The sequence below is a fragment of the Panthera uncia genome, chromosome F1 (genome assembly GCF_023721935.1).
Source record: "Panthera uncia isolate 11264 chromosome F1, Puncia_PCG_1.0, whole genome shotgun sequence".
Lineage (NCBI taxonomy): Eukaryota > Metazoa > Chordata > Mammalia > Carnivora > Felidae > Panthera > Panthera uncia.
In genome coordinates this window covers 64528613-64539087 of record NC_064813.1, presented here as the reverse complement: position 1 = coordinate 64539087, position 10475 = coordinate 64528613, and the positions used below count along the sequence as shown (strand labels likewise).

The 10475-nt window shown below is 56.7% G+C and overlaps 1 protein-coding gene across 1 annotated transcript; it reads left to right on the top strand.

The window, feature by feature from the left end:
• The first annotated feature begins 6872 nt into the window (after positions 1 to 6872).
• On the top strand, positions 6873 to 10239 carry CD1D (CD1d molecule). The gene is made up of 5 exons (XM_049634743.1): positions 6873 to 7328; positions 7590 to 7868; positions 8340 to 8627; positions 9347 to 9434; positions 9545 to 10239. The coding sequence occupies exons 1-5, from the start codon at positions 7097 to 7099 to the stop codon at positions 9564 to 9566; spliced, it is 909 nt and encodes a 302-aa protein (XP_049490700.1). The 5' UTR covers positions 6873 to 7096; the 3' UTR covers positions 9567 to 10239.
• Positions 10240 to 10475: the final 236 nt, after the last annotated feature.

Genomic DNA, 10475 nt, shown 5'->3' with positions numbered 1-10475 from the left:
TTACTCTGGGAAGCCTCTCCTGAGTCCAACAGCCCACAGGCCTCTCCTCTGGCTTGTTCGTCCCACTTACGTTTGCAGCTTCGGGTGTCTGTGTATGCCCCCAAATGGAGGCTCCACGAAGGCACGGACCGTGTCCTCAACACCGTGGTGTTCCTCGTGCCTGGGGTATGTTCGGTGCTCGATAGACACTCGCTGAAGGAAGAGCTCAGTGAACAGGAACCGCACCTCCTCTCGTCCCTCGTAAACCTGCGTCCTCTTCCCCATTTTCGTTTTTCCATAGCTCTGACCATGCCTTCCGCCGCACTGTTGTCACCCTGGAACGGTGGCGCACGTCCCCGCGTCACGCCCAGCCTGCCCGCCACTGGCCGCGTGGGAGCGAGCGGCACGTGGATGGCTGCTTCTGGTATCACGGTCGGTGAGAAATGCCTATATGTTTTTCTTCCACTTTTACATTTATTTCATTGAAGGGAAGGTTAGGACTCTGTGGGTCTTGAGTCGGTATGACTGGAAGATGGAATTTCCCCGGGGGAATCGTTTCTTGCCTGTTGCCGGCGTTGAAAGGCAGGCAGCTTTGGTCAGAGCCGTCAGCATTGAGTCACGGCCTTCCGAAGAAGGGAGGTTTGAGAAGAGGTCCCTCTCTCTTCAGTTTGGGGGCTGTGTTTCCAGTTGGTCATATTTAACGTCGGGAAGTCGTGCCACTTCCCGCACATCCTGACGCTGTAGTTGGTGCAAAGCCCAATTCAGGAGGGCGCTGGAAAAGCTCGTCTTTGCTCTCTGCTCGTTTCCTGTCCCCTTAATTCTGGCGTGTCCTCCCCGACAGGTGTAGGTGCCCGGAGCCAGGCGTGCCCCACACTGTCCCACGTTGACCTGCCTGATGCCTTGCGAAACCGTGCTCTCTGCCACGGCTTCTATTTTTGCCAGTCTTTACCCTTCTCACACTCGTGTCTAGGCTGGTCTGGAGGGGCGCCTGGGCGGCTGAGTGTCCGAGTTCGGCTCAGGTCATGATCTCACTCTTCCTGAGTGTGAGCCCCGCGTTGGGCTGGGCGCTGACCATGTAGAGCCTGCTTCGGATTCTCTGTCTCCCTCTCTCTCTGCTCCTCCCCTGCTCGCTCTCTCTCTCTCTCTCTCTCTCTCTCTCAAAAATCAATAAACATTTACAAAAAGAATTTAAAAATTAAAAAAAAAAACTGCTCTGGGACTCAGCGTCTTTATCACGAAGCAGTTACCCTCGATGCATGTCATTTTCACTTGAAAAATGAAAGGCGTGGATTGGCTGGATGCTGAAGTCCCCCCGAGCTCTTTCTGTCCGTGTGAGTAAGTCTGGAGCCGCCCTCAGGGTGGGAACTCCCTGGGGCTGCACACCGTATCTTCACAAGTGATTTCAGAAACCCTCGTGGAGAACACCACTGTTGGGAAAAGAAACTGGATAGTGGAAGGAGAAGCAAGCAGGGGAGGAACCGTTTACCTAAAAAGAGAGATGCTGCTTGTCGAGCTTTATTTGTAAAGACGTCTTACAAAGTCGAAATGCTTCTTGTTGCAAATCGATTCATTTTATCTTCTTTTAGACGCAAGCGTTCTTTCTAGGCCCCTCGAGATTTTCCCCTGGGCCACATGTGCATTTCAGACCTGCAGAAGAAGGCTGGTGAGGTTCAAGAGCATAATTAGGATTGTCCCAGCAAGCCTTGAGAGGGGAGGGAGGGGCGTGTGTGTTTGGAGAGAACTGCCCGTCAGGAGGGTGCCTGTCCTAAGTTAGGCCTTTCTCCTTCTGATGAAGAGGAGTACTGGGGGGGGGGGTGGATTTTAGTGTCATAAGGGAGTCCAGAGGACAGGGCTGCGGGAGAGGTCGACAGGACCTCGGAGGCCCACTTCGCCTGGTCCTGCACTAGGGAGCATTCCTGGATTGTGCAAGGTTGCCTCTTCGGAAGGTGGTCCTGACCCTCCTCCTTTAGGCCCGGTCGACCGCAGCTGAAACAAGCAACGTGTCCCGAGTCTCCAGCTCTAAATGACAGAGCAGATGAGAGAACCGGGGCCTTTCTTAGGACTGCTCCTCCCCTCCCGCTCTCCAGGCCAAGGTCTGGGGGTGGGGCGGAGTGACGGGAATGTCTGGCGTGTCCCCCCAGTTCCTCGTCTGTAGGGAAGGCCTGCTGGGATGGGCATGTGGACACGGCAGGAGGCGTCTGCGGAGTGATGGCCGCTCCCACCGCTGTCTCCTGCCGCCCTTCCGTATGCAGAGGACCTCGACTCCTCAGAGGCACCCAGTGGCGATTCACTCGCAAGCAGCTTGACCGCACAGAGTCATCAAGGCAAGGGAGGCGTGTTTGGGGCAGAACAGGAGGCCGTGTTGGTCCTCAGGTGCCTGTGGGGCCTCTGCTTTTCTTCGAATGCCCCATTTCTTTGGTCTGGTCATGCATGTGTCTGCTGGGGTGGGGTGGCTGGTGCCTCAAGAGGAAGGGACGTACCTTCTGGGCTCTGTGACCTCATGGCGTCCTTGCTACGGGCAGTCCCACCGGGGAAACCCTCCCCACCTCCTCTGCAGAATGTCTGTTGCCATCCCAAGGCTCCCGGGCCACCTCTTCTGGCCTCTGCAGACGGGCCTCCTCGCGATGCTTCTAGAGAATCAGGCAGCAGCTTGTTACATCATGGTCTTGGGTTAGCAGAACTCAGAGAAAACCCACACTCCCTTCTCTGCAGAGGCACGGGAGACAGACTTTGCTTCCTGTGCTTCAGCGGGCTTGGCTGTTGGAGAAGGAATGGAAGTTTTCCTCCCTCCCGTGTTGTATTAGGATAACAACACACATGCACTGTACACATTTCAGAAGAGTCATAAAACTGAAACAGAACACAAGTCACCTGTTTCTGTCTTTATTCAGAGACAGCCCTGCGAACATTTTAGAGCTTTCCCCTTCCCATAGTTTTATCTGCACGTGTATAAAAATTTAATCTGCACAGCTATTTTAAATAATAAAGATTTTTTCCTATGTTTGTTTATTTGAGAGAGAGAGAGAGAGAGGAAGCGGGGCAGAGGCAGAGAGAGGGGGACAGAGGGTCCGAAGCAGGCTCTGCGCTGATAGCAACAGAGCCCGGTGCAGGGCTTGAACTCACAAACCCTGAGATCATGACCTGAGCCAAGATCGGATGCTTAACCGGCTGAGCCACCCAGGCGCCCCGATTTTCAATATATTTTTAATGATAAACTAAAAAATAAAAGCTACAGACTGCCGGAGACCAGCTCCAGCAACCAGGGGTTCCCGAAGGAAGAACGGCGTCGGTGAAAATAAAACTAAAATAAAAAACTAGAAAATAAAAAACTAAAATAAAAAACCAAAATAAAAACAAAAAATAAAAATGCACGCAGACAACCGCAGTGTGTTGACCTGGCCGATTTATTGTGGCATTTTATTTGCTAGTGATTTCCTTGTAGCATATGTCATCTATGTTTTTCTAACATTACCTAATTTTGAAAATGGTCCTATGCGTAAACAACCTTTAAGAAATAACATGGACGTTTTCCCCTAATTTTCCCGCATACCCTTTGATTATAGATTAATTTCTTACATTATCCCATTATGCATCTGCGTTTATCTATAATCCAGAAAGCATTTGCTTTGCTGTTCTCATGAGAGGCCCTCCGTTTCTCAGCACCTCAAGGGGAACAGTTACAGGGACATGACCTCCTAACCACATGAGGCCAGAAGAACAATGTGTCTGCCTCGGTCCGAGGTGCCAGGAAGGGGCCGAAAAGCCCTTAGAAACCATGCCCCATACGTTCTCAGAGAGACAATGCACCTAGGAACCAATGAACCATTCTGTAGCTTAAGCGACTAGGTTCAGTCATCATCTGGAATGCCTCCGGGGGCCAGGTGGGCCTAGGGGCTGAAGTCACCTGTGCCCAGAGATACACTCCTTAGCGCCGGAGTGGGACTTTCAAATCCCTATGTCTCTCCTTTACAGGCCCTCTTTGCTGGCAAAGGCACGAGGCTATCCTTCCCGTAAGTACAGGAGTCTCCATAGGGGATGGCGAGGGCTAAACGTAAGGCCGCACGATTTCTTGCGGAACCTCATTTTCTTCCCTAATGGTTCTTTTCCCAGGGGGCCTGCCGAGGGCAATTCCCCGACAGACAATACCCCGGGCAGTTTTAAGGCCAAATTACCTAGAAGCGGGAGGACAAGAAGCTTCACTGTCGGTGGGCGCCCTGCAGTCACCAATCCGTCCAGAGCCTGGGCCCTGCCACTCAGGCTGGGATAGCTCGGCTTCCTTCCAGCAACGGAGGAGGAACAAAGTGTCTGTAATAGCTGACAACCGAGCAAATCTTTTGAGCAACTTTCCCCTCGCCCGATTCTTAGAGAACAGCAGGTGGGATTCACGGAGGAGAGCTTGGGTAGGCCGAGCGTCACCACGCGCCCCGCTGTCACCACGGCCATGTCTTCTGGGCCTGGCGCTGCTCGGCGCGTGGCAGGGTCAGCGGTGCCTAAACGTGGGTCGCAGGACAGAAGGCGGACCGCAAGGAAGCAAGCGGTACCCTGTGTCGGGCCGGGGGGTTGAGCGAGGCTGTGCACAGGGGGAGTAACCCCAAGCCTGTAAATTAGCCCAGAACGTCACTGCTAACAACAGAACGGAAACCACATATGTGGCTGAAAAGTGCCGGGTAGTCATGTTAAAAGAGGTGGAAAGAGCCAGGTACAATTGCCTGCAATATATTCAGCCCTACATACCCCAGATATGGACGTTTTAGCACGCAATCGGTATTTTAAAAATTATTAATGTGCCATCCTGCCTTCTGCATGTTGAAGCTTTTGAAATCTGGCGAGTCTTTCACACTCAGGGCTGTGTAGCCTCGAGGAGGTTCGCGCACATCCCCGCGTCCTGGTTTCCTCCTCTGTGACTCTGGGCAATGAGGGCAGGTACCTGATCAGGCTGTTGTGAGAAGCAAAAGAGAAAGATAAATGTCAAGAGCCTCTCGTGGTCCTGGGCAGGGAACTGCTCAGCAGACACTAGCGGTGACCCAGCTACCTTCTCACTTCCTCAAGCTTGTTTCCCTGGCTGGTGTGAACTTTGGTTGACACGTTGTCTCCTGCGGTGGGTGTTGGCTGTGGGTGAAAGAGAAACCGACCAAAGGGTCAGGGCCAGAGTTCTGCTAGAGTAGTCGCGGTGTAAGCCCCATTTTGTTCCAATAAACCCCATTTTTATGCCCCCCCTCCCCTGGGGCAGAGCTTGGAGCCCCTGGAACATCACAGGTGCATTTCCATCTGGGCAGAGGGTGGGAGCAGAACGGAGGGATGAGGGAAGAGACGGACTAAACAAGGGTTCAGGTTTTACAGGAGGCTGGACATTTGGAGGAGACCAAGAGAGACTCTGTGCAGTGACTCGTAAACTGTTTTTCTTTCTACGCCTGCCCCCCCCCCCCCCCCCCACTTGGGCAATTTCATATCTTAATTTAATCACTAGCCCCTTACTTGTAGCAAGAATAATTTTTCTGTGTGGTCTCAAACTATTCTGGGGCTCCACTGAGCAGGCTGAGGCCACCTCCCAGATGCAGCCCCCTCTCCCCAGGGCGCTCGCGGCGGCTCAGCAGGGCAGGGGACTGGAGAGGGCTGGGACAGAGAGCATACCCATTGTAATCACCAGCTGCTGCGTGCAGGGAGGGGAGGGGGACAAAGCTGGCGGCCCAGGAAGGCTGCCTTTGCTCACACGGTCAGGGAGGTCTGGGAAGACCCCTTGAGAAAGTGACCTTTGAGCTGAGATCTGAGTAGAAATTACTAGGCATCAGAAGCGGATGGGGGCAAGAGAGGGCCTAGAGCTCTCTAAGCAGAGGGAACTCTGTGCAAAGACTTTGGGCAAGAAGAAGCGTTGCACGTGGGAGAACTGAAGGCCTACTGGCTAGGCCAAGGTGCAGAGCAAGCAAGGGTAGGGTGGAAGGGGGTCAGCAGGGCGACCCAGGTCAGGCTTGGCATCACCCTGTAGGCCCCACCCACCTCTGTGGTCTCTCTCCTAAAAAACCTATTTCAGGAGACGCAGCGGAAGGTTAGGGTGGCGGCGGAGGTAGAAATGTGGAGAAGGGGACACACTCGGAAGATGTTTCCAGCAGGGTGAACTACGAGAGGGAGTTGCCCTTTGGGTAGAAGGGGTGTGGGGAGGAGGTGTCAGGGTGCTGTCCAGGTTCTGACCTGCCAGAGAGGGGCTGCCCTCGCTGCCGTCTGCCCCGGTGGCTCATCGCCAGTGTGAGCCCTGGGTGCCGTGCTGTGCAGGTGCACATCTTAATGTGGTCTCTTTCTGAACACAGAGGCGTGTCTAGGGAGAGCATGAGTGAGAGCTGGAGGAGAGAGTGTATAGGCAGTGGGGGCCCCGAGAGGACGCCTGCGGAGAGGTGCACCTAGAAGGCCTGGGTGAGGGGAGGAGGAGAGCAAGGACATGGATGGAGGAAAGAGGGACTAAGGACACTGAGGTGGAAGACTCTGGATATTGATCAGAGATTGGAGGAGGGGAGGGGCGGTGGGGGAGGGAGGAGGATGGGGGAGGGGAATCAGAGATGGGGGGTCAGAGACTGGAGGGGGAAGGATGGGGGAGGGGGGATCAGAGATGGGGGAGGGGGGATCAGAGACTGGAGCGGGGAGGATGGGGGCATGGAAGGGTCAGAGACTGCAGGAGGGAGGATGGGGGAGGGGAATCAGAGATGGGAGGGGGAGGATAGAGGAGGGAGGATCAGAGACTGGAGGGGGGAGGATGGGGGCGGGGGGAGTCAGAGATGGGGGCATGGGGGGATCAGAGACTGGAGGGGGGGGGGGGGAGGGGGCCAGGGGGCAGGGGTAGGGGGGGAAGGGGTGGGGAGATGCGAGAGGAGGGGCAATCGGAGGTGGGCGGGACGCGGGGCGGGCCCCGGGGCCGACAGGGAAGTCCGGAGTCCACGGCGCCCACAGGCGGCCGTGGCCTTTTGCTGCCCTGGGGGCTTCCCCCGGATCCGTGGAAGCCCTGGGGGCGCGCGGGGGGAGGTCGCCCTTCCGCCGCCCCGGCGGGTGGCTGCTGTTGGTTTGCTGGCTCTGGCTGCCCGCGCGCTGCCCCGGCAGCTCCCCCGGCGCCGCCGAGCTGCGGTGCCTGCAGATGTCGGCCTTCGCCAACAGCAGCTGGGCGCGCTCCGACGGCCTGGCGCTGGTCGGCGGGCTGCGCGCCTACCGCTGGAGCGGCGCCTCGGACACCGTGCGCTTCCTCAAGCCCTGGGCCCGGGGCTCATGGGGCCAGCGGCAGTGGGACGACATGCAGCGCCTGTTACGCGTGTACCGCAAGGGCTTCACCCGCGACATGCAGGAGCTCGTCAAAATGCTGCACTTCGACTGTGAGCTGGACGGCGGCCCCCCGGGGCCGGCCCCCCGCCCCCCGCCCCGGGCCGGCGTCCCCCCCTCCCCCCCCCCCCGGGCCCGGCGTCCCCCCCCTACCCCTGGGGCTCCCCGCTCGCACCTCCCGGTCCGGGTTCCCAGGATCCTGCGCGCTCCCTGCCTCTGACCCTCACGCTGCGCGCGCTGCCCCAGACTCCGGGTCCCCCGAGAGACCCCGCACGCCTCCCCCACTTCGGCCCTCCTTCTCCGCGTCTTCCCAGATCCCTTTGAGATCCAAGTGTCCGCTGGCTGTGAGGTTCTCCCCGGGAACACCTCGCAAAGCTTCTTCCACGGGGCCTTCCAAGGACAGGAGATCCTCCGCTTCCAAGGCACCTCTTGGGTGCCCATCCCAAGTGCCCCCGTCTGGGCAGACAGGGTCTCCAGGAAGCTCAACGAGGACCAGGGGACCCGGAAAACAATACAGTTGCTCCTCAATGATACCTGCCCCCTGTTTGTCAGGGACATCCTGGAGGCAGGGAAGTCGGAGCTGGAGAAGCAAGGTGAGCCCGCCCCCTCTCCCCCCTGCCCTCCTCTCCAGAGCTCCACCTGGGTCTTCCTTCCCGGAGCTCACAGCCCTTAGATCATCCTCGGGGTGGGGGTGGGAGTGGGGAGGCTCAGGAAGGTGGGGAGAGGGTGCGAGGGTATTTATTCATCCCACAGACCTTCTCTGAGCACCCTTTGGGTTCCGCGATCCGAATTAAATAAACACTGAGGGTCAAACAGGCAATCTACCTGAGGGGAGGGGGAGAAGGCAGGTGAACAATTAAGGCAGTGGGACCCGTGTGACAGCCGAATGCAGGGCCCTCATGGGAGCCTGAGACGGGGGAGGGGGTCGGGTCCAGCGGCTTTCCTGGAGAAGACAACACAAATGGATAGGTCATGACCGACTTCACCTCCAGAGGTGGAAACGTGGGATGCGGAGTTCCTGCCTTGAGACCCCCCCCCCACTCCCGTTTCTTTGTTGGACACAGTGAAGCCCGAGGCCTGGCTGTCCACTGGCCCCAGTCCCGGTCCTGGCCGTCTGCTCCTTGTGTGCCATGTGTCCGGCTTCTACCCAAAGCCAGTGTGGGTGACGTGGATGCGGGGTGAGCAGGAGCAGCCGGGCACCCGGCGCGGCGACGTCCTGCCCCACGCTGACGAGACGTGGTATCTTCGGGTGACCCTGGACGTGGCGGCCGGGGAGGCGGCCGGCCTGTCTTGCCAAGTGAGACACAGCAGTCTAGGAGGCCGGGACATGGTCCTCCACTGGGGTGAAAAAGGTCTGGTACCCCGCAGGGCCCGGAGAAGAGGGTCCTCAGGCATAGAGGGAGGCACTGGCCGGGGGTGGATTTGGACACACACAAGGATAGAGGAGTTTCCAAGATGAGCCCCCGCCCACCAGGAGGGTTGGAAGGAGGGGATTCCAGATATAGGAAGGAGGGGAACAAAGTCGGAACTCAAAAAGCATTGAGACCAATGTTCCACCTACAGGAAGAAAGAGAGACCAAACACCTGCAGGTCCAGAAGTAGGTGGTAAATAAAGAATCTCAGAGGAGTCATCCATCCCCAGGAGACCGCCGGGGGCGGGGGGGAGGGGGCACAAGGGAGTGGCAGGTCCTGAGAGCTTCCTGACTGTGCACAGCGTGGTGTCCACTTGTCCCCGGCTCCTTTGAAACGGGTGCCCTTCTTGTAATTTTATAGTTGAAGATGTGGAGACTGAGCTGGGTCAGGTTCACTGTCTCATGGTGGGAGGTGGAAGACTGGATCTAGACTGAGGTCCCGGCTACAGAGCGGTTGCCCTTCCCCTGTGTGCCGTCCCGCCGTGTGCTGGAGCGAAGGGGTCAGGGCGCCCAGTCCCTGAGATGACATGGGGTCTCCAGACTACAGAGGAAGGGAAATGGGCACCTGTGTGGGCCACCTGGCACCTTCACACGGGCTTAGACCGCGGGCCTTGGGATAGAGAGGGGTTCTGTGCTGACAGCCTGTGTTCTCCACGCAGGGTCCCCCACGGGGCTGATCGCCGTGGCCGTGCTGGTGTCCCTTGTGATCACTGGGTGTGTTGTATACTTAACCCTCAAGAGGCGCTGGTAGGTTCCCCTTCCCGACCCCTCCTTCCCTCAGCCTCTGCCCGTTTCTTCCCTCCTCCAGCCCCTCTCCCCTTTTCCTTAATGTGCTCTCCCTTCCTATGCTCTCGCAGCTCCTATCAAAACATCCTGTGACTGTGCTTACGGCACCTGTTGGCCTGGGACTCAGGACCCCAAGTTCCCAGGATGGCAGCTCAGCCGCTGAGGGTGAAAGAGAGGTGCCCTGAAGAAGCAGGCAGTTGTCACAAGGCTGCTCTCATCACATCCTTTCGACAATTCATCAAAGAAGATTTAAGTTCTTTTCCACTGTACTGCAAGTTCCTAAGCCCAAGTGGTTCTACAAAAATAGAAGTGTGGACTTCCAGGCACAAGCGGATGCGGGCCGGGGCGGGAGGGAGTGGGTGCCCGTTGGTTGTTTGCACGGTGGAATCGGGAGTGAATCAGGAAGTGCTTGGTCCAGCTTCTTCTTGTCAAGGATAAAGGAAGACCGACCAGAAAATGAATGAAGGAATGAAGGAATGGATGAAGACCCTGCGCTTGGCTATAGCCCACACTTTTCAAGAAAAGGGCACTTTTCTTGAAAGGGGATTTTTGTGTGAGCATCCCTGATGTTCAGATGTGCGCTCAAACTGTTACAAGGTATTCGGGACACCCCAGATACGTCTCTGCTGGTTGCTGGCAATGTGGGGGGCTCCTCGTTTGTGTCTCTTCTGGAAAGAAGTTTGTCCTGAATGTCGTATTGGTAGTTTTAGGGCGTGGTCTCGTATGTGAATTTGGATTTATAAAGGGGGATGTTTTCCCTTTTAAAATAAAGTGAGCTCATGGAAAAAGCAGAAGTTTGCCAAGCTTTTGTTTGCCGCAACTGGCTTATGAAGGAGAAGCCAGTGTGGATGTGTGTTGCGTAGATAAAAAGTTACTCTGGGTAGGGATATTTGTCTCAAGGGGCCAGTTGCTTTTTTCACATTGGAAGAGGGTCGCGAGGGTGTCTCCCCAAATAGGCTCTTCTGCTTACGGCCGTTAGATGCGACGGTGCTCAGGAAGTGG

Coding starts and splice junctions, on each gene's coding strand:
- CD1D (XM_049634743.1), top strand. CDS start 7,097: ATGTCGGCCTTCGCCAACAGCAGCTGGGCGCGCTCCGACGGCCTGGCG. Junction 7,329..7,589: donor CAAAATGCTGCACTTCGACT/GTGAGCTGGACG, acceptor GCGTCTTCCCAG/ATCCCTTTGAGATCCAAGTG. Junction 7,869..8,339: donor GTCGGAGCTGGAGAAGCAAG/GTGAGCCCGCCC, acceptor TGTTGGACACAG/TGAAGCCCGAGGCCTGGCTG.